This window comes from Lepisma saccharinum, chromosome 19, assembly GCF_977018435.1.
Source record: "Lepisma saccharinum chromosome 19, izLepSacc3.1, whole genome shotgun sequence".
Taxonomy (NCBI): domain Eukaryota; kingdom Metazoa; phylum Arthropoda; class Insecta; order Zygentoma; family Lepismatidae; genus Lepisma; species Lepisma saccharinum.
Window position 1 is genome coordinate 58,246,765 of NC_139247.1, and position 25,237 is coordinate 58,272,001.

The window sequence follows — 25,237 nt, forward strand, 5'->3', positions numbered from 1 at the left end:
TCGAAACATCTCCAGCGGACTACGCGAGTCTGTCTAGTGATCCTATAGCTCTTTTCAGTTGTTACGGCGTGCGCTCTAGAAGCTGGCAGGGGAAGTGGAGAGCGGGGAAACGACCTATCCAGCGCTACGAGACAGGCCGGTTAGAGAGAGAGACTGCAGCGTTGCCAGAGTAGCGGGAAAGAGGAGCTGAAATCGAAAGAACCATGAAATACAGACGTCCCATTGTTCGCGTATGGCCTGAGAATGCGTATTATCCCCATCTTGTGGTCAGTAGAATACCGATAAGTGTATGATATCAAGTGTATACGTTGTAGGAATTCTTTCCAACTGAACCGAATGTTAGCTAGCATTGTCCATTACAATTACTGCGTCTTTGATGTTCCTTTTGTCAAGCGTATCTAAAAACTGCGAAAACCACTGAAAACTAATTTACATTCCTGTAGAAAACCAGTGTGACTGGAACCTACGTGACAAACAATAATGCGCCCACCTTTTAAATCCCCTGTACCCTCTTTATTTTGCCAGATTTTCGTTGGAGCGTAATTCTGATGTATGTACGTTTCATCTAAATGAAATACCTATATAGGGCAAAGGTTGATTGATTGATTTAGTTTATTTTACTTCGCGTTTTGTGCCTCTTGGCTAATTTGCGAAGATGGGGATGAGTGATGAAATGATGAAATTGATGAATGGACATTCACAAACAAACAAGCCCGACCGGGATTCGAACCCGGGACCCTTGGCGTCGCAGCGCGATGTGCTAACCACTCGGCCACAGGGTCGGGCATATAGGGCAAAGGTTCCTTATTTTTTAGAAGATGCATTTTTTTGCAAAAACGTTATTCTCGCTGTAACTATATCGGCTCTCTCCATCAGAAATCGTCTACCGTCATTGCTATTTTTGTACTTGAACCCCATATACTTCAGTATCCTCCACAACGACGAAACTCCCCACTGAAAGCTTTTTTGTGTTTGCAAATCAACCCGTAACTTGTTAAGTGTTGGATATTCTCCCTTTACATAATACCCGAGGATAATTCTTCTTATTATATCTTTATCGCAACCGTCGATTGCCTTTGTGACATTGTTCCTTTTGATTCGTTTGCGCGGTGATTCAAATGACATGGAACCCGACGCCTCAAGACTGTCTTTTCCTTCCCTAACAATACGCTCACAGTTCGCGTACTTACTCCACAAGCTTCCAACACTCTCTGTTGCACTTTGTGCACACTTACCAAGGGACCACTGTTTTCTGCTTCAAATGCATAACAGCAAAAGATGTTATGGAAATAATCTCCTTCTAACAAAGCACTCTCATTAACGACCAGAAAGCCTTCAGACTGAGACCACAGGCAGTGACGTAAAAACGATAGTTTACATTCTACACGTAAACGTAATTTTTGTAAACAACAAGACGAAAGGTGATGACTTAGCAAAGGGCGCTGTAGAAGTAAATCAAAAATATACTGCGAATCACATGCTGATGTGTAACAAGAATCTTGTTTAACTCCTGTTTAAATTCCGAACAAATTTTCACCGAGGAAAAGAGCTATATGAGAAATATTGTAGTGTTTTATGGAAACAAGACTACTTTTGCCCAACTACTGCCATCTGTTTTTTTGCATACAGTTTACTTTTTTTTAATGCTTGATGATAGAAAGAAATTAGATAAATGTTGTTGCAAATAGGATTCTTGTCAGTTCGTTGGGAATAAATGTAGTTGAATATGTCACTTTCCTCTCATGAAAGCCTTGACAATTAATGTTAATGTATTTTAGTTGTCTATGTAGTCTATGTAAACTACAACCCAATGCAATCCACGCGTAGATTACGTGTAGACAACGCATGTAGACGTAAAGTTATAATATACGTCACATGACTGAAGGCGACAACGATAAGGGCCGAGTTCAGTCTAGGTCTCGTGCGAGGACTTTACATGAATAATGAAGCGTGCTAAAATTTTGAAGCAATTCTTTTTCGATTCATTATTTAACGAAGAGAATATCGTGAAAGCAGTAAACATACTTCGAATATTCTGTAATATTTCTTCCTCTTTGCTCGTAATTACATAATTTTTTGCGCTAAAAGATAAATCTAAGTTCACAGCATTGCTATTTTGCCTGATTCACGTCCAGAAGGACTCCGGAAATGTAGCAGCGCCAAACTTTCCCCTGTCGGAGAAACTTTACGGGATGCTAAATCCGCTGGAAGCCCCCGTTGCTGCCACACGCTAAAGTTTGACGCCTAATTGCTCGCTCTGGCGGAAACGTTTCCATTGTTTCGCTCCAGAATCTTACTCAATTGCTGCGTTCCCACAGAACAGGATTGTGGCATTTGTAATGGAAATACTCCTGCAATATCTAGTCTTGCCGAAATGGTACAGTTTCGTTGTGAGTTAAGGTGAAAGTAAATTTTGCATCAAGTTCGAAATTTGCTTCCGTGATGATTTTTTTTGTGGTTTGCTTGTCTTAACGTGATAGTTAGCGAAATTGGTTGTCTTGAGACCGAGATTGACTCGTAAACGTTCTGGCACTTAAAAACAATCAATCGTGCTCCTGTTCTTGTGTCGTGTTAAGCGAACACATAATTTTAAGTCTCACGAGTAACGGTATTCGCTTATACCTCAGTTTAACCTCTCGTTTCCACCACATCACGTGACTTCATGTGGGCAAGATGAAAGTTAAAACATGAGGTCTATTTTTATTAAGTTTAAAGTCGTTTCCTCATGAAGCCAATTGTGAGTGATTGATTCCTTTTACTTTGCTTTTCTGCCACTTTTAGCAAGTCACAAAGATGAGGATACACTGCCAAATAACACCCATGTCCAGGCCGGGACACGAACCAGGGACTCCTAAAGTTGTAGCGCGTAATACTATCTACTCCTCCACAAAGTTAGAAGATTATAATTATATATATAAAACTTGTGACATTAATTGTATTAATGAAATCTGCAAAAATCAATATAATAAGCAGTTAAAAAGCTAACGTGTATAGTCACTTCATCCACTACAATCTAGATATAGAATGTGTGAAGCTTTACTTGATATGTACCTGCCTTTACGGCACAGTGTAATGCGCAGTGGATAGCTTTACATTTTTGTAGACTTAACATTGACAATTCGTATTTTTTTGTATTCTTACACTTATTCAACAATTAATTGGGTAAAAAGTAAAATATATTGGATTGTATTAGGTAGGTGCCGTTTTGTTTATAACTAACTAGCTGATTGCCCGGCGTTGCCCGGGTATTTATTTATCCCAATCTTCTATTAGACAGGAAAATAATGAATTCTAACTAAAGTGTAAACTGTACTTGGAGTTGAACGGCATTGGGAGTGTCACCATTCATCTTAGCGACCCGGCAAACTATGGATTCCACTCTAATATCGGTCATTTTACATGTCACCCTTTCCCACCCGCACCCCTAGGGGTGCCAGGGGTGTCTTACCCCCACAGTATTTCTTTCCATATTACAAGTGATACGTGTACCAAGTTTTGTCGAAATCGCTCCTGGCGTACGAGAGTTATGCCAGAAAACACACACACACACACATACATCCATTTTTATATATTAGATAGATGAAGAGGTTCATATTTCAATAGGTAACTTGTTCCAAAGACATGTATACTCTGTCCCAGGAACCTCTAGAGGAACCGAACGGAAACACCTTTTTGCAAAAGTAGTGACTCGATAGGGCTCTTCGAATGATATCGTGAGAGTTGAAAGTGAGTGCAGCTACCAGCCATTTACAGCAGCGGTAACTGCTCGACTCCTCCAGCTCGCTTTCTCCCCTTCTCGTTCGTTATGCGCGTCCTTGCTCCACAAATTCCAGAGGCAGAGAATATCTTAAATTAACCTTTTATTTACAAGAATTACAACTAACTCCACCTCGAAAGGGTCCTTGGTTAGTAACTAACTTGACATTATTATTTGTTTCAGGTTTCATGGGTTCGACGAAAAAATGGCGAACTCGAATTGCTGACTGTGGGTCGTCATACGTACAGCGGAGATTCAAGGTATACCATGGAATTCCAGTATCCAAATAACTGGAGACTGCAAATCTTGTATGCTAATAAGAGGGACGAAGGCCTGTATGAGTGCCAGATCTCAACCCATCCCCCGAGGGTGATACGATTTTACCTTCACATCAACGGTAAGTATTTGTTATTCTTACTCGTAACTTTAGAATATTTTACTCATAATAGTCTATGGGCCTAAATCAAGAATTGGGTTTATTGTGTTTAATAATTTCCTTTATGCCACACTTATATGGGTGTGTAAGGATATCAAAAAACCATGCTCACCATCTCAAAGTGGTAGCTAATAGAAATGGCGGCTAATCCAAGATGGCGGATGTTGACATTTCAAATGATGACTATATCTCTGAAACCAACGGCCAGATATCAACGAACGTTTCTTTTAAATGAAGGCTTAATATAAGTTCTATATTTAATGTTATCTTTAGTTTCTTGATAGGAGAAACCGTTAAATAGTTAATCACGGATTAGTAAAAACAAATCGTATTTTTTACTATTAATTTTATATTTATCATTAATTTATTAATAATCTAGGCGTTTGAGAAGAAAATGTGCCAAACAAACATTGTAGCGTAAACGCTTATCTTTAATTTGACATATTACGCTTGTTGATTTTCACATTAGAATTCATATAAAACAAATGAAATATGTAGTGTGTGCACCGAATTCTTCTAGCAGCATGTGTCCTTAGTCCTATTTAATTACACATATTGTAACTGGTTTTGACTATTTAATAGTATATTATTGTTATATACATGTAATAACATTTAACAATAATAATAATAATTGCTATTAGTATTGTTGTTATTATTATTATTATTAATAATAATAGTAGTAGTTCTTGTTGTTGTAGTATTAACGAGCCATTTATACCGATTTCTTGGCTGGCCCATAGACTAAAACTTCTATGGTTATTGAAGTACTTTGGACAGGTTCATAACGCTGTGAAGAATGAACGAAATCTAACGGTGAAAAGTCTTAGTAGGCAAGACGTAGAAGGTGATGAAAAATCTGATTTTCTTTCGAGACCTTGAAAAATATGCCGAGTGTAATAGTAGCTCGTTTCCCGTGATTACTTGAACAAGTCTGTACTGAAACTGTAACAGTCGTAGAAAGAACAACAAAGCTGATATAATCACGATGGAACAGGGAAAATATTTTTAATACCATATCTACACGTACATTCAGTTCAGCACATACCACGACTGACTGCGGCGCATACAAGGACTGAAAAATTCATGTTGTAACTTGTTTTGCAATGCTTTAAAATGAGTTTGTTTGTTTGACTGTCTTTTTAAGTCCACTTTACGCACAAAAACACTAATTGGGTGTCTAATCCCAGAACACCATGATTACAAGGCAACAACGTTACTACCACGCCACCCGGGAGGCTTGATGATTATAGATATTCATGTATTAAGCATGTAAATCAAGCGTGGAGACGATAGATAAACGTCGCCTCACAATTTTGTTTGCGAGGGTTCTGAGTTCGAGAAATATCACGGAATGAGTTATTTATCATTCATACCCGTCGTCACAATTAACTTAAACAGGCATACAGCTGACGTTAGATAACGAAACTACGGATAAAATGTGTATTTACGTTCCTTAAGAAAACATCACCATTCAAGAACATTAGCAGAGTAAGAAAAATATCTTATTTCATTTTGAAACTACACAAAAGTGCACGGAGATACTGGTTCCATACCCTGTGGAAGCACATAGTGGTTTGCATTCTACTTTAAACTGTAGGGCCAGTCCCGATTGACCTATCTGTGCAAAACGTGGACGTAAACTGAAACTCAAACTAAAGCACAGACGTATTCATTTAAGAACGTGCCGCCAAGGCCAAGTAGATTTTGAGATGACAAGAATACTAGCTCGTCGCTTGATTTCTGTTAAAAGCAGACGCCTGCAAAGCTTAGCGCCTTGAGAGAAACGTAAACAGAATTTACGCGGTGAAAGTTCAACTGACGAAGTGTGCGTTTTCACTTCCACCTCGCTTTGAGGCCACGAGGAGAGAAGCACTTTAGTAATGAATATCTTCCTCTAGGACCAGGGTGTCGAGTTTCTGTGTGGGACCCCCTCTTCGCATTCTGCTTCAGAGAGGGGAAAACGTTACCGTTCGTTTTTGTCAAAAGGACGTCGTTTCATTATCCGGATGTCACAAAGACAAGACGGTTAACTCCAAACCAATATTTGATTTCAAGCCATTAGGTTGTCTTTCCAAAGGGGAAATCCAGAACTGTAAGAAGATTCGAAATACTGAACGAAGCAGCTTTCGTTTGAGTTTGGACCGATGGGGCCGTTACGAAGCTAGCTGCTAGCACATGGTGAATAGTTTATGACCATGGGTTGCTTCGTAACAGGCTTTGCATGGGTTTAGTTAAGGGGGATAGTCTATGAACCATACAAGATATATTGCATAAATGAGTCTACTTCTATTCTTCTCGCAATTGGCCAAAACTGGAAGAAACGCGATGTAAAATTAAACCAATCACTCTGAAAATCTAACGATAAAATTGAGTCCAAGCTCTTATAGCGTCATGTTCTGTTCAAAAATTGTCTGCAATTTACTTGGAGATATGCACTAGCAACTGAGAGTACGATGACATTTTTTCCAGATTCATTTAAATTACCTGACCACTATGCAACCCAACCAACAGTGAAGTCAAGCGTGCTGCATAAGACCTAGGATACCGTCAAAAATAAAGTTGCACAAACCTAAATGAAAACTTTGATGCTAATCAGAGACCTGCACAAGACCCGGAGAAAACCCGTCTGCGAGGAGGCGCGCCTACAATAATATGCAACACGCACATCAAGCCCAGGTAATCGACATCGCGCAATCGAGCTTCACGTCACAGCTGTGCACAGGCATCGATGCCTGCCAGGCTTTTCTATTACCCGGGTCTTAAGAAGACCCGTGAGACTCGATGTAGTTCTTGCAGGTAGACGGCGACCACTACTGTCAGTGTTGCCAACGGCCATTATATTTCGCTATGCATGGATGGAAATATTTGAATTTCTGCTAGGCGCAGGTGCCTTGAGGTTGTAGAATCATTGGCGTAGCAAGGGGTGAGCGAAGTGGGCGACCACCCTGGGCCTCGCGCATATAGGGGCCTCGCGTCCTATGAGGTTGATACGAAAAACGTAATAAATGGAAGCGAGAAAGATAGAAAATGCTAATTTTTGTGGGCAATAAAATTAAGACCTTTTTAACTGGCTTTATATTCTAGTTTAACGTTATAATTTGAATGAATACGTCAAATCAGAGGCGGGCGGGAGCTCTAAGCCTAAGGGGCCCCGAAAAAGTCAAAATAATTATCATTTCTCATGTGAAACATCAACGCAAAAATTGCTTGGACAATTTTATCCATTTTTCTTCTGTCTCGTGACCTTGCATAGCCTACCCGATTTTAATATGTTAATGGTAAAGTACCTCAAACTGCCACGGAGCAAAGTATGGGGCATTTAAATGCTTCTGGTGTTTTAAACTCAAGAAAGGTATGGATAATATTAGCAGTTCTTCCTTCGTTCCTACAACTTCAGACGCAGCTATTGCCCTCTGTAACGGACACGAAGATGATTTATCTTCCGAATTTCCTGATCAAGTTCTACGTTTCAGGAATGTGCTTAAATCTGAAATCAAGTGCTTTAGGAAAGTTTCTTCTCCTTGATAGCTCTACACTAACTTCCAGTGTTCTCTGTATCCTGTACCGCCTTCTGTTTGGGGGAAGGTATAAGTAAGTATTTGTATTTTCTTCTTTTGAATACATAAATGTCAAAGAAAGATATGTTGTAATATGTGAAAATTCAGAGTTAGAGCATCGATTTGTATAGTTATTAATGTAAGTGCAGGCACAACCAGCCATTCTAAGTAATTACGTAAATTTCCTGGAAGAAGCTGACTGTACTTGAGGGACCCAAGTTTATTTCTTGCGGACGCGTACTTTACGATTTTATTACGCCACTGCGGCAAATATTTAATATTACAAGAACATTAAGACGTAACAACGAAATGAGATTCACAGTTATTATTATCATCTAAGTCCTAAAATTCAAAGTTAACTGGTACAATTTATGTGCAACAAAGTCAAAATTGCTAATTAAAAAAAAAGTCAAAATTGCTAATTTAAAAAAAAGTCAAATTAGCTGTATCAGTTGATTACACCAAACATTTCACATTTATTGTGCAAATGACTATCGTTTTAAGATTTGCTGATGTTGAAACCGATTGTGTAGAAGAGCTTGTAGGTAGATACATTGGGCCCCTAGACAGGATTGTGGTTTAGCGCACTCCCTTCCCCCCGCTCTATCAAGCACTGACATTTTATGTGCGTCCTTCCATATTTTCTAATTAAGCCATGGTTTGTGACATTTACAGCCTACAAACTTCGAAATGAGGAAACAAAGAACGACTCATTAAATAATATATAGGTTATATTTCAAGATTCTTACTTTGTATTTCTGATTTTTTTAAAAAAACGTTTAGCACACTTAAGGATATTTCAGTTATCTTACTGCCTAAAGAACATCTTAAAAAACTTACTATTACTACTACTTTGGTTAATGAAAATTCCAGCAGCGTGTTACTGTAGCTCTGCCAAGTGTAAATTTCTCTGTCGCGTACTATTAAATATAATTTTCGTCAGAAATTAATTATTATTGTAGGCTATTATATAAATATGATAATTTGCTGACGTTTCCTTGATGACTGTGTATCGATTTACATTGATATTTCAAACTTAAAGAACGATGGGGCCTTGCATTCAAATCTCGCCCAGGACCTCGCGATATGTTGCTAAGCCACTGCACCTAAGATTTTGTAACTTCTCAAATTAGTGTCATTATTATGTCAAACCAACTACCACATATTTTCTAAATTTGCTTCGATGGTCTTGAAATACGTTTGTGTGTCTTGTTCATTTTATGTCACCTTTCTGGTCTTGAAATCGTAAATCTTCTGTCGGTTTCATTTTCACGTTGTTTGTTTGTTGAAATGTGTAAATAGCATTGCCTGTAATTTGCACCCGTGTGAAAATACAAGCTAACAATTATATTTTGTATCGTATTACTATCAATGCTGTCTGAGAACAAGATAACTAGCAACAACACTAGCGAACGACGATTTGTTCAAAGAGATGACAATATTCAAAAACCTTTTATAATGCAAATTCTGATTTCATGTTCCATTTTATGGACCATCGTGCCTTAGTGTTCGGGGGGGGGGGGATCTTGAACAACTAATTCGGATATTGAATTGGCAAAATTACACCAGAGAGAAAATCTGTTTGATTGATTGATTCATTTATTTGGTCAATTTATGCACAATAAGGCTAATCGGGACTGGACCTATAGTTTAAAGTGGGATCCGAACCATCATGTGCTTCCACCGGGTATCGAACCTGGTACCCTTTGATTACAAGGCGACGACACTACCACTGCGCCATAGGGGAGCACCCCCAAAAAAGTATAATGTAGAACAACCACCAGTCACACAAAGTTCCAAAGTATTTACGATGGCACTTTTTGCGAAATTTGGTTCGTACTCCTGTACAGGTGTCAGCAGGGGCAGCAATTAGGGGCGGGGCCGAGAGAGTGCAGTTGCCCCCCCTACTTTTTGCTACTTTTGCACCACGCTAATCTCATGTACCAAGGGAAATTAAATTATCCTTGCCCCCCCTCCTCCCGTACATTTGCACTTTGGCCCTCTAGTTTTGGAACCCAATCGCCGCCACTGGGTGTGAGCGATACAAATGTTTTCTAGCAAGGAATAAATGTCTGCAATTTCAAATTGATAAAAGTGATGAACATTTTAAGTGCTCCTAGAACAGTTTAGAATCTAAAAGTTGGCAACGGTGACTGCGTGACTCATGTATCTGGAGACGGTGCAAAACTGGAATGAGCGTACGCTGAAGATAAGCGAGCTTCGTCTTGCAAGGCCTTCCAGTTACCCGTGGGCTTTCGATGCTTGACGGGTCAAAACCCAGGTATATAGTTTTACTCGCCCGCCCGACCAACCAGGCGGGCCTAGTAAGCGATTCTGGCCGTTGTGCAGCCCTCTGATGCTAATCTAGACACAATTTAGGTTAAAATCCAAACAATTGTTCAACCAGTTTGCACCGAGGTTACAAACCGAGACTACTTGGTTTAGTGCAGGAAACGTACGGAAAATAATGCTCTATCATGGAAATAATCACAACACAAATAGTTCTTGTAGCGCGGAAATGTAGAGTGAATAATATATTCAAAGTCTGCCATGCAAATTTTGGGAGAAAGTCCACTAACTTGGATAATGGTAAAAAAACAACATGCTTCGTAAGATATTTCAGAATTTTGTCATAAGTCTATTTATTTACATGCATGTGTGCGTGCGTGCACGCGCGCGCGCGTGTGTGCGGTGTTGTGTTTTTCCTGTGTAGTAAATATCAAATATGATCCAAATTGAAACTTTGAAACAAATTCTTCCTTCGAACGTAAAGAGGTGAAACTGGTTCCTAACAATATCATTAACCACCTGTAACGAAGGTGTTTCGATTGCAAAAATAGGTTTATGATACCTCACATAAATTTCAGATGAATACACCTGTTTATTATACAATCTCAAGTTGTCATATCAATTACGCCCGAACATCCAACATTCGGAAGATGAAACTGAACGAAAATGATGATATTAATAACAAAACACTTTGAATCACGATATATTTTTTAAACAAATACTTATTTCATAGCACGTTTAACTAGTCACTAGAGGTGGGTGATTCTATTGCATATTGTACTTATGTCATTTCACCAATGAAAACTATACATGGGTGTTCAAGCGTTCACGTGAACAATACTACGCAACTCCACTGGTGTAATTATCTTATATTGCGTGGTGGGACAATGCGCACTAAAATTCCCGGTTCCAAACACAGGTCTGAGTGTGCGTCATCATCTCATCCTATTGAAAAGTGTCAGCAAAGCGACGCAAAATGAGAAAATGAGGGACGAGGAATCCTGACAATGCAGCGCCATACGCTATCCCGTAGGCCACGGAAGATCAACAACATTTTCAAGGCTTAACTCCGACTCACCTCAACATTTATACTCTAAAGAAACCACACGTTTTCCCTCCAGGGTACATATTCAAACGAGCCAATAGGCTATGATCACATTTATCTCAGCAGTTTATCCAAGTATTGTGGTCTTTTTCCATCTCTCCATTGGATCAGAAAAATCCATTCAGGAGCATCAGATTCTGAAATCTATCGGCTAAACCTTTCTGAGTATAAGTTTAAGATATCATTTATAATGCCCCGACCAGGAGAACTACTTAGAATCCAGTCATATATCTTTCTTATTTTTTAACTTGATACACCCTCGGCGGAGTTTCTTCCATTTCATCCCGCCCCTGTTCCCTCCCTCCGTTCATGGTTCTAGGTAAATCTCTTCTTGCTGTGATAGTAGTTTATATCGACGATAAAATTCCCTCTGAATGGTTCTCTCGTGCTCTGGCAACGTTTCAAGATAGTGTCGCCGTTTCAGGTCGTATTCCAAGCAATACTTGCTGGCGTCTGCTAGGCTTTTCCGAAGCTAAAAAATTGGAAAGAAGTGTAGCCAGGAGCTAACTTTTTGTTGTGGAGAACTGTTATGATTCTGTTGGTCGTTCAGCATCAAATTTAATGAACAAACTTGGTCCATATATACTGGAGTTAATGGAAAGAGAGTGTTCAGGAGTGATATGCGGAAATAAACTTTTATTCTATTGAATCTGTTTTATTTTTCTGCCCTTTTGGGGTAATTGCAATGGTGAGGATGGGTAATGATTACGCGAAATTGATGACGAGACGCTCGCAAAGGAAACATCCATGCCCAGATGAAGACATAAATGTGGAAGGTTCGGAATGTGTTGTTCTTTTTGGACTGATCTGTCTCAAAATCTGCCTCTCTCTCTCTCTCTCTCTGCATCTACTGTATTTTCATACCTCCGTGGCGAATTGGTTATCAGAGCGCACTACGACACCAGGGGTCCTTGATTCGAATCCCGGTCTACCCATGGGCATTCTTTGTGAGTATCTATTCATCAGTGTTATCATATCATCACTCATCCTTATCTTCGCGGTTAACCAAATGACGAAGAAAATAAAATCAACCAATCAAAATCTTCTCATACCCCCTTCTATTTTCAAAGACTTTAATTACTAGGGTGCTGATCTGTATGTATTAAAGAGATCAATATATAGGCTACATACAACTATGCACTGTAAATTTTAAAAACGTGCCCTAAACCTTGTGTATCATGTTTTATGGCCGCACCATACTTCCCCCTCCCTTCCTCGGGGGTATGCCAGTGCCTACATTGACTTAATCTCCGTATATAGGCAAATTTTTCCGGCTTAGTTGGATAATACAATTCCTCAACATTGACAGTGAAAAAAATTGGATTTCTGTCATTTGAAGTTTTACGGATAAAGCATATTTCCAAAGCAGAACATTATGGCTACATAGACTTCAATCATAGGCGTTTTCCTCCTCATGACAACCTACTTTTCCTACGTTGCTCATTATCCAAGTGTTATCATTTTCTTTCATACCGCAACTTGTTACAATGTGAGCTGTAGTTCTGTTATTGCATTTTTGTGTTTCTCCATTTATTCCTGTCTTGCGCTAAACACCTTTTTTGTCTGTTGCTTACGCAATTTATATTCTTATCGAAATGTTTTGTATTCTTTTTGAGAAAACCAATATGCTATATCTCTGTGATTCATCAAATCACAGTTTCATTACTTCTTCATGACTCATTATATACAGCACTATCTTGCATCGTGTTTGCCATTTGCATGTTTCGGGATGAATATATCAATTTGATCTTCAAGATTGTCATTTAGAAACATCAATACAATCGAATAGAAGCAAAAATGATGCCACATGATTGTTTATTATCCATGAATGTGCACGATTTTAAAACACATTAGAGTTGATCAACTGGGAGTAAAATGTATACGATCATATTATAAATACAGTATATACAGTATGTGCACTATTCCTCACGATAAAAGACGAGACCTAATGAAGCAGTTGTAACGTCTACACCATTTAATCAGTGTCCCGGGTTCGATACCACGGTGCGAGCACATAGTGGTTCCGATTCCACTTTGAACTGTAGGTTTTTCCCCGATTATAATATTTGCGAATAAAGTGGACTTAAAAATCAAAAATCAAAGCTGGGAAGTAATAGAATAAACCTAGAGCATAATTTTTTGCCGAAAATGTCCTTCCTAAAATGTGTAAATTACAGTTTCTTTACATGTACAACACTTTCCACGAGATTATCAAAACGACAAATAGATCCAATTAAATATATCAACATGCACACATTTTCTGTATGAAACTTACAACAGGTTGGATTTACGAAGCTTGTAAAAAATTGAAGGATATGAAGTTTCTTGTTCTACGAATATCACTTAGGAAATTATATTTCACAATATCTTCACTCTCATAAAAAGTTCTAATATTACAGCATATCGGGATTGCAAGCCGATAATATATATTTGCAACTTTTACTACAATGTTAGATAGTGTTCTGTAGCGCCAACTGGTGTTTGAAAAAGTCAACAATGAATTTGTTCGGTGAAATATATGATGTATCTTATAAAACGGCAATAGTTTCAAAGGTAAACACCCTTGCATATTTCAAAACGTTAAATCAATGGAAAGGCGAGGCAAAGAGAAAAAATAAATCTCCCGTGAAACGTAACGTCGTGGTCAACGTGCGTCATAGATGAGACATATCTGAGCACATAATTAACCTGATAATACTCCCCCTGGGAGGAAACACCAAAAGTACTCCCTTATTATTGTTCGGCAAGAGTTAGTTGGTAGTTCCAGTTCCAATTTATGTTAATCTTGATGTTGTAATTTCCAATAAAAGTATTTTATTTTGAAATAATTACTTAAAGTAATTATCTCAAAATTAAAGTATGTATTTATCCCAATCTTCTATTAAACTTGTCCATTAGAGAAACATGGCGATCTTTAATCCACTCCGCATTACTTAATAGACTGCCCCTGTCACTTGTTGATCGTGCTCGAGAAAGCAAGTCTCTCTCTCTCTCTCTCAAATGTCATCGTGAATGCCACCAATTAGCTTAGCGACCCCGAAAACTATGGATTCGACACTACTGTCTGTCATTTTGAACATTTTATTTTTCACTCCCCCCCCCCTCACCCCCCATGCCGACAGGTGATGAAATTCGGGTTGAACGGCATTCGTAGTGTCACTATTCATCTTAATAGCGACCCCGAAAACTATAGATTCCACACTAATATCGGTCGTTTTCGATTATCTTTAGATTTCACCCCTAGGGGTACCAGGCGTTTTCGATTATTTTTACATGTCACCCACTCCCCACCCCACCCTAGGGGTGCCAGGGGTGTCTTGAAGTTGAACGGCATTCGCAGTGTCATTATTCATCTTAGCGACCCCGAAAACTATGGATTCCACAATAACGTCGGTCGTTTTCAATTATTTTTACATGTAACTCCCTTCCCAACCCCACGCCTAGGGGCGCCAGGGATGTCTTACTCCCACAGTATTTCTTACCAGATTGCAAGTGATACGTCCACCAAGTTTGGTTTAAATCGCTCCAGGCGTTCGAGAGTTATGCTGGAACAAACACACATACATTCAATTTTATGTATAACATAGAAGGTTATACTTGTAGTAACTCTGAACAGGCTAGATCAGTACCGGTAAATTCATTTTCTTAAAATCGATTCCAACAATCTCACTCCTAAATAGCTTTCTATTTTTTAACTTTATACATTGATTAATATGCACCGTTGAAATTTAATATTAATAAATAAATAATGGCGTAATCATGGAAAGTATTAGTTTCATTGTATCTTCTTAACAAATATGAAATTTGGTTTAAATTTGTCGACAACTACTGGAATCTCTTAGTTTCCTCTGGTCAATACCATTAAATTAATTTTGTAAGTTCTGATTATCATTGGCATGTTCCATTTCAGACACCGAAAAATTTCAATTAATCAGGATATTTCCGATTTAATATATTTGCTGATGAAAATTGCTGTACACACTAAATTGACCTGTTAGATCGTTTGAAAGCTCGCCGCCACTGTCGCAACAGAATGTCCTGTTATCTCAATGGAAACCATATCTTTTCAGGTGGTTGCCAGCTCGGGCTGCATGTCGCTTCACTCTTCCGGTTCTAGCAATAGAATTAGCCAACTGTTAAAATTCAAATTTTGAGGCTCTCAGCAGCCTTAATTTCTCACCAGCAGTTGTGAGAAAGGATTTCCTCTTATCGCTGATGAACCCTGAACGCTGCAAGTCCAAAATTTCAGAAGAACCTCTTCAGGCCAGGTTTAATTTCTGATATCGCAATGGAAACGGGAACGGAAGGATATCTTTTCATTCGGTTGCTGCCATCTCGGGCTGCAAGTCGCAAGATTCAGGAGAACTTGTCGCGGCTCGATGAAGTTGAGGCGGTTGGGAAACTCTATTCTAAGCTATCCTTGCTGAGGCAATCATAGATACAAAATTACTTTCGTGTCCTGGCAACCCTTAGACCGGCACGAGGAATTGAAACGCATCCCGCCAACATCCCTCTGCTAATCCTGGAGCTTCCGAGAAGTCTGAGGGACCGTTACACTCTCCGCCCCGTTCTTTGCTCGCGGAGGTCATCCGCAAGCGTCATCCGAACTTCAATTGGTAATTCCTCCAGTCCCTGGAGGCCCAGACCAAACACCCTCTCTGGAAACTTCCAGCCCTGGTGTTCCAGGCGGGTTCCTACTGCTCGTAAGTTTGGGGGTTCGAGACTTTATTAGCATTACAGAGCAGGCTGGGTCGTAGCTACAAATTTATCCTTTTACTGCAGCAATTATCTCTGTGGCGGTTTGGCCCTTACGTTTCAGCGCTAAGTAAGCATCGGTTTCGCGTGGCGGAAAAAAAAGTTGGATTTAAGTCTGTGTACGAAAACGCTAATTGGGACAAAAGGAAACTTTAGAGAACTTTTGGAAAAGTTACAAACCAGAAGAGAAAGGCATGATTATGAAACGAAGCGAGCATCAACACGTGATGTACTTAAGTACTTCTTGGAATTCACGTTTCGGAGACTGAAGAATGAAAGGATTTGCCGTACCTCATAATGTTACTCTCTATATCAGCAGCGTTAGAAACAAACCAAAAAATTTGCTATCACCTGAGGGTCTGTATTCAAGCAGTCTTCAATGGCATCTAGCCTCACTTTCAGACTGAAGCGACATATGGCAGACACACACATAACAAGCGACAATCGGCAAACGACAGGCGACATTCGGCACACGACAGGCGACAAATTGACACACGACAGACAATTGACACACGGTAGACAACAATTAACACAAAGCAGGCGACAATCGACAGAAGACAGGCGACAATCGACACACGACAGGCGACAATTTGCACACGACAGACAATTGTCACACGGCAGACAACAATTAACACAAGACAGCTGACAAACGACACACGACAGGCGGCACACGACATGCAACAATCGACACACGAAGGCGACAAATTGACACACGACAAACAATTGGCACACGGCAGACAACAATTAACAAACGACAAATCGATACACGGCAGGCGACAATTAACATAAGCCAGGCGACAATCGACAATCTTCAGGCGACAATCGGCGCACGACAAGCGACAAGTGACACAAGACAAGTGGCACGTGTGGGAATCGTCGCAAATAAAAGCAACCTTTCGTACCAAATTGACACAAGCTGTACAGTCGTGCCTCGCCTAAAAAACACGATACATTCCAGGACTCTGGTTGTTCTGTGGGACGCTGTTCCGAACAGGTTACTGTAGGAATAATGTTACTCACTTCCCGGAACTTTTATAAAATCGCGAAGCACCGTAAAAATTGCAGGGAATATCTAAAACACCACCACCAAGGCAGTAAATGCTAGGAATTTATTAATATATAAGTTATAGAAAATACAGTACGTATCTTCTATGTACGCAGAGTCTCTCCTTCATTGTTATTTGTGCTTTTGACGCTTTGGTCAGTCTTTCTATTAGTGCATTTATAACAATAGTTTTTTAAATTAATTGTAGCCATGTTCCTGCTTTTGTATAAAATACAGTACCCTACGCGCAGCTGGAGGTTAATCTGTGTAACGATGTTCGTGTGCGGTTCGTAATGCTGAACCAAGTTCGTTATGCGAGACAACACTGTATGGTGTGTCATTTCCATTAGATTCATATTACTTTATGTTTCAATATCTTGCCCATAGATGTTAGCACTACTATTTGAATGAACGCTTGCACTTCATCTATGTAGTAATATCAGCATAACATGCGCACTCGGCTAGTTTAAATCTATTTCTACGGCTACGTGCGCGCAAGAATGTTCGAGAGTTTAACACTGACTTAGCAAAACAATATCAGCAGAATTCTTGCATGACCTTATTTCAAATAGCAGGAAGCGAATATTGGTGATATCAATAGGTAGATGAAGTGCACGCGTTTATTCAAATAGTTGTGCTAATAAGTCCATAAGTGAAGTGAATGGGCAACTTACATTTTCGGCTATCCCTTCAATTCGAGACAATTAAGTGTGCTATTCTGAAACAGGCAGAAATTTCTTTTGAAATAGATAAATACTTTAATGAAGGCTTGTGTTTAACGGAAACATATGAGAGTTACGTACTCACTGCTCCTTCCGCAGGACAAAACCTCCAGAGTCTGTCCCAGTTTCCCATAAAATTTCTCAGCTTTCTGTTAATGACAGTTATAACGTTCTTTTTAATACCTTTTTCCTGAAATTTCTGCCGTTTTACAAATTTTCAGAGGAGCGCTTTCTGCCTGCCCTCTGTAGGCCGCTCGTGAAACTTAGCAATTAAATCCCGAGTCCATGTAACGCTGCCTTATGCCAAACGAGGGACTGTTACCATTAAATTGAAAAGAACTGGACAATTGACGACAGGGGCTATAGAACAACTCACGCTTGTCAGTGAAAAGAGCATGGAAGTGGAAATGACTAGTCAGTCAGGAGACTCAATGTGATAGATAAAAAAAACGGCAATGGGCAATAAAATTCAATACGTTTGGAGGTAACGTCTTCTTCAGCCCTTTGTTTAGTGGCAAAAAGGTGACATAATTCGTGGTATGCGATAAGGCAGTGAAGAATTCCGTCACGAGAGAACAGCTCTGCATTCAAGAGATTGATTTCAGTGTAGTCAGATCATAAAGTTGATTGACGTTCTTGTGTGTAATTCAAGAAAGAGCTCGTAAAAGACACAGTGTTTTTACAAGACAACAAGTGTTGTCTTGGTTTAGACTGATTGGTTTCTTGTATTTTACTTTGCTCTTCTGGCGATTGTGGCTAATCGTGAAGATGATGATGAATGGCGGCAAGTTGAAATTGATGAAAAAATCGTAAAAAACATTTCATGGAACAGAAATCAACAGAGAATACTCGCAGAAGTGATCACCCAGAAAAAGCGATCAGTCACAAACACAAGTCGACAGGACAACACAAGCTGACACAGAGGAGTGTATTGGCTGTAAGTCCAGACGCCACAGCCCCGCTAGTCTGCACATTCAGTGCAAGGTGTGCCACGTGGCAGAGCTGCTGACATTTGGATGTGTTCGGTGACCCCCTTACCACCGAGGTACTTTAGAATGGAGTCCTAAGAAACAAGGTTATTTTTACTGCGCAAGACATTCCGAATTTACATGCTTCTTACATAATAATTTTTGATTATGTTATTCGAACAGTGTTTCGTATGAAATTATTCGTTCTCAACGCATTCACTAGGATTTCTTTTGTTTAAATTGCCTGCATAAATTGGAGTATCATGTAATACTCCAGTGATTCTAGGCATATCAAAATGATTGAACATTGTAAAAATAGAGTACAGCTGAAAAATGGATCTACTTGAATAATGTACCAAACGTCACTAAAAGGTCACGTTTGCATCCACCAACATGGCGGACTTTATTAGCCTGCAAATGGGATTTTGTCAAATAACTCCGAAACTCTTTCAATTAAAGTCTAAGGAAGTTTCTTTCTGACATTGATACGTCTGTAACGAAGAAAGTTTTACTGAAAACAGAATTTACCTAATTTTCCTTCTCATATTTGGAACATTACACACACACACACACACACACACACACACACACACACACACACACTCACACACACACACACACACGCACATGTGCACTCGCAACAGAACTAAATTTTTTGAATAGAAAACATGAATACGTAAATCAATACACTTTCCTTATTCAATTCGTCATAATCTTGCTTCTCGTACACCCAATATAAAATAGTTTTATATTTTCAGCAATTGAAACAAATAGGTAGCCACAACTGTATTTATTCATTATTTTGTTTACTCTGGATTGTGTCCTATACTTATATGAAATCTGACATAACAGAAAATGTGATTGTGTAGTGGATAGGTCAAACATTTCGTAATCTATTATTTTGTAATATGAAATTAGTTAAAAACAAACATATGCATTGCTCTCTGTTACTTCAGTCGAACATTCTCGAAATTTTACCTGAATGTTAGGATAGATAACAGTTTGTGCAAATGTTGAACTTGAAGCCTAAAGCCCATTTCGGCAGAACGCGTAATCAATGTCTATATGATTGCATATTCTATTATAAAGTTATTTTTATATGTATTATATGAACCTCTAGAGTAAATTGGCTAGAAATGTAGCAGTTTCCAATACTGTTGTATATCTACATTGTGAACATGCTGCCTCATGTTCAATGAAAATATACTCTCAGCAGAAATATAAGTTAGATCTCCTTGCTTATTAGGTATTAGAAATCAAAATTTTGATGCTACGTCGCCATCTAGCGTTTGGAATAGTATACTGATTTATTATTGGTCCTTAATATGGAATCAGTGTGACCTACGGAATCTAAAGAAGAAATACTGACATGAATTGAAATAAATAGTGTATATTGTATCCGTGTATGTGGAGGGGGGGGGGTGCTAGGTTCTGGGATCCGTAAACTGTTACTAATTTTCACTTTCTCTTCCCCATAGCGCCGGAAGTGTTGATCATTGACGAACATGGACGTCCTCTATACGAAAAATATTACAAAGCGGACAGCACGATACAGCTTACATGTGTGGTGCGACACGTGGCTATGACGTCATCGTATGTGTCCTGGCTACATGGCGAAAATCAGCTGAACTACGACACAACGAGGGGAGGAATCAGGTAAGTGGCATTGTTATTTCTACCACCTTGTAAATGCGGAAGGAATTTTCTTAAATATTATACGATTTTGGTTTCACTTATCGCACACGTCTCAAACACCTTTTCGTCAAGCATCGTCCTTCGAATTCTGACGTCATGCTAAAGGTTTTCGTTGTTAGGTTAGGGCATGTTAGTTTTAGGTCTCTTAGCATAAACAATACATTTTTGGTCAATCCCCCGAAAAATTGCAGTATATTTATGCTATAAGCTGAACCTAACAACGAAAACAATCCGCACTTACGTCAGAAGGCGAAGGACGTGGCTTGACTAAAAATAAATGTGCGATAAGTGAGACAAATTATACAAACGAGCCTCTGTAACAGTGATCTTGAAGTTAGGCAGCTGGGTAATATACAGTAGTGCCACATGTGACAGCGGGAAAGCCAGCATAGACTAGAATCGCCGATTCCAGCACACGATGTGGCAACGTGGACCGAACAGGGTTGCCAAGTGCAAAATGTAAATTATTCCTTTAGAGGGAATTACATCGTTGTCATCTGTGATAACAGCCACTAATATAGATACTGTAAATGCATTAGTAAAACGTTAGTAGAAAAAATAAGGGTTGTGAAAAGCAAGTAGAGTTGTGAGTTGAGTACGCAAGTTGGCAACAGCGTAAATTCCCTTAGACGCCTAATTTAATGTATCCAAATATAACACCATTAAGCCTTGTTTCCATGATTATGAAAAACTAAATATGCTGACCAAGGCAGTAATTTATTTTATTAAAAACATAAACTAAAACGTAACGTTTCAACCTTCTAGCAAGGTCTTCATCAGACTCTGTATTAAGTACAAAAGTACTTGTTTTAGTTTATGTTTTTAATAAAATAAATTACTGCCTTGGTCAGCATATTTAGTTTTTCATGTATCCAAGTGTAGAATCAAGTAATTATATGTAAGAGGCCATCTGTATTGTCACTGACATGAAAACTCAAGGGTCATATTTATTTGCTAACTAATTTTGTCTTATTTTCCTGACACTGAAACGTTTATACTATTTACATACCACTTAACTATGTAGCATATTATAATACTAATAAAAGATATAGAGCAGAAGGAATAATAAAAACATCATAAAACAAGATAAGTCCAATTGTAAGCATACACGCGTGAAAAAATCAACAATACAAACAAATTAATAAAAACGTAGGAATACTGCCACCCGGAAAAAAGTGGTTCACCAATTCTAATGTATAGGGTGTTCCGTATAGGACGCCGAATTAGAAAATTAAATACAAATAGGGAACATATCATGAATATAGTTACAGTTTACATATATGTAAGCAGTAACATCTCCCATTTACGTATCAAAAACAATGTCCACCCCTACTGAGTCTGCATGCATTTATACGCTCCACAAAATTATTGACAATATTATTGATTCATTGATTTAGTTTATTTTGCTTCGCGTTTTGTGCCTCTTGGCTAATTTGCGAAGATGGGGATGAGTGATGAAATGATGAAATTGATGAATGAACATTCACAAACAACCAAGCCAGAGCGGTATTCGAACCCGGGGCCCTTGGAAAATTATTGATAACCCTCTCGCAGATGTTTGTCCCGATGCCTCCAACCACCCGCATGATTTCCGCCTTCAGTTCCAAAAGGGTTCGTAATTTGTTGGCGTACACCTGTGATTTCACAAACGAATAAATCACAGGGTGTAAGATACCACTCCACCTGCCAAAACCCACACAGGATGGATTTCACGCTCCTGGACTATTCGAGAATTTTCGGAAGGAAACCACAAGAAACGTGTCAAAACAATTGAGGCTACATTAATCGGCATGACAACAGATGCCAACATTGGTAAGAACAGGTCTGCCAACCTCGAAACAAAACAATAGCACTCGATTCAAATTCGACGTCTTATACGGAACACCCTATACAACGAACCCAGACGCCGCAGATTCAAACCCTGTAAGGTACTTGTTTGTCCCATGATCAATTTCACCATTTCTTCGTTCATCTTCATAGTTGAGATTAACTCAGTGAGTAGATAAGTTGGCAGTAATGTGACTGTGGCGACTGTGATTATGACGTCATCAGAAAAATACGAAAACTCATAAATAAAATTTATGCATTATACAAACTTCTTTGAATTGTTAAAAGTTACCTCAATTGTCAAGGGTGTACAGGGGATGGACAAAAGTATGGAATCACTTGCGAAGGAAACCCGGAATGCTGTAGCTAATAAGGTGCAGGACCTCCTTTAGCTTCCAAAACGGCCTGCAGTCTCCATGGAATGGACAGATACAAGTCCTGGATGGTGGATAAGGGGATCTTACACCATTCTTCATGCAAAACATGTTCGCAATCCTCCTCAGTGTCCTTCTGTCTCTGTCACCCAGTGTATATTTTCGTCCACGCAGGTGCTTATCTGATGATGTCTTTCCGGACACATCATGATCTTGTATATAGTCCCTCTCGATACGCCAAATAACATGGCTACTTTGGTAACAGATGCGCCTGCAAGGCGGGCATCAACGATTTGCCCTCTTTGAAACACTGTCAGCTCGGACATGATTCAGTATCAGCTGCAGTGCACGCTATCTACAGCGCAACTGTCCTACCAGTCCGACAAGGTCATATCTCACGGTGCAAAACAAAAGAATGTCGCACCGCGGACATGATTCAGTATCAGCTGCAGTGCACGCTATCTACAGCGCAACTGTCCTACCAGTCCGACAAGGTCATATCTCACGGTGCAAAACAAAAGAATGTCGCACCGCGGACATGATTCAGTATCAGCTGCAGTGCACGCTATCTACAGCGCAACTGTCCTACCAGTCCGACAAGGTCATATCTCACGGTGCAAAACAAAAGAATGTCGCACCGCGGACATGATTCAGTATCAGCTGCAGTGCACGCTATCTACAGCGCAACTGTCCTACCAGTCCGACAAGGTCATATCTCACGGTGCAAAACAAAAGAATGTCGCACCGCGGACATGATTCAGTATCAGCTGCAGTGCATGCTATCTACAGCGCAACTGTCCTACCAGTCCGACAAGGTCATATCTCACGGTGCAAAACAAAAGAATGTCGCACCGCGGACATGATTCAGTATCAGCTGCAGTGCACGCTATCTACAGCGCAACTGTCCTACCAGTCCGACAAGGTCATATCTCACGGTGCAAAACAAAAGAATGTCGCACCGCGGACATGATTCAGTATCAGCTGCAGTGCATGCTATCTACAGCGCAACTGTCCTACCAGTCCGACAAGGTCATATCTCACGGTGCAAAACAAAAGAATGTCGCACCGCGGACATGATTCAGTATCAGCTGCAGTGCACGCTATCTACAGCGCAACTGTCCTACCAGTCCGACAAGGTCATATCTCACGGTGCAAAACAAAAGAATGTCGCACCGCGGACATGATTCAGTATCAGCTGCAGTGCACGCTATCTACAGCGCAACTGTCCTACCAGTCCGACAAGGTCATATCTCACGGTGCAAAACAAAAGAATGTCGCACCGCGGACATGATTCAGTATCAGCTGCAGTGCACGCTATCTACAGCGCAACTGTCCTACCAGTCCGACAAGGTCATATCTCACGGTGCAAAACAAAAGAATGTCGCACCGCGGACATGATTCAGTATCAGCTGCAGTGCACGCTATCTACAGCGCAACTGTCCTACCAGTCCGACAAGGTCATATCTCACGGTGCAAAACAAAAGAATGTCGCACCGCGGACATGATTCAGTATCAGCTGCAGTGCATGCTATCTACAGCGCAACTGTCCTACCAGTCCGACAAGGTCATATCTCACGGTGCAAAACAAAAGAATGTCGCACCGCGGACATGATTCAGTATCAGCTGCAGTGCACGCTATCTACAGCGCAACTGTCCTACCAGTCCGACAAGGTCATATCTCACGGTGCAAAACAAAAGAATGTCGCACCGCGGACATGATTCAGTATCAGCTGCAGTGCATGCTATCTACAGCGCAACTGTCCTACCAGTCCGACAAGGTCATATCTCACGGTGCAAAACAAAAGAATGTCGCACCGCGGACATGATTCAGTATCAGCTGCAGTGCACGCTATCTACAGCGCAACTGTCCTACCAGTCCGACAAGGTCATATCTCACGGTGCAAAACAAAAGAATGTCGCACCGCGGACATGATTCAGTATCAGCTGCAGTGCACGCTATCTACAGCGCAACTGTCCTACCAGTCCGACAAGGTCATATCTCACGGTGCAAAACAAAAGAATGTCGCACCGCGGACATGATTCAGTATCAGCTGCAGTGCACGCTATCTACAGCGCAACTGTCCTACCAGTCCGACAAGGTCATATCTCACGGTGCAAAACAAAAGAATGTCGCACCGCGGACATGATTCAGTATCAGCTGCAGTGCATGCTATCTACAGCGCAACTGTCCTACCAGTCCGACAAGGTCATATCTCACGGTGCAAAACAAAAGAATGTCGCACCGCGGACATGATTCAGTATCAGCTGCAGTGCACGCTATCTACAGCGCAACTGTCCTACCAGTCCGACAAGGTCATATCTCACGGTGCAAAACAAAAGAATGTCGCACCGCGGACATGATTCAGTATCAGCTGCAGTGCACGCTATCTACAGCGCAACTGTCCTACCAGTCCGACAAGGTCATATCTCACGGTGCAAAACAAAAGAATGTCGCACCGCGGACATGATTCAGTATCAGCTGCAGTGCACGCTATCTACAGCGCAACTGTCCTACCAGTCCGACAAGGTCATATCTCACGGTGCAAAACAAAAGAATGTCGCACCGCGGACATGATTCAGTATCAGCTGCAGTGCACGCTATCTACAGCGCAACTGTCCTACCAGTCCGACAAGGTCATATCTCACGGTGCAAAACAAAAGAATGTCGCACCGCGGACATGATTCAGTATCAGCTGCAGTGCATGCT

The 25,237-nt window shown here is 40.2% G+C and overlaps 1 protein-coding gene across 1 annotated transcript in view; it reads left to right on the plus strand.

Moving 5' to 3' along the window:
• The window catches only part of LOC146003166 (uncharacterized), a 379,420-nt gene that overhangs the window by 323,705 nt on the left and 30,478 nt on the right, over positions 1–25,237 (plus strand). Inside the window, exons 5-6 of the mRNA XM_083141352.1 lie at positions 3,941–4,154; positions 20,113–20,290. Of these exons, the coding sequence (XP_082997478.1) occupies positions 3,941–4,154; positions 20,113–20,290 (392 nt within the window). The remainder of the gene's footprint in view (positions 1–3,940; positions 4,155–20,112; positions 20,291–25,237) is intronic.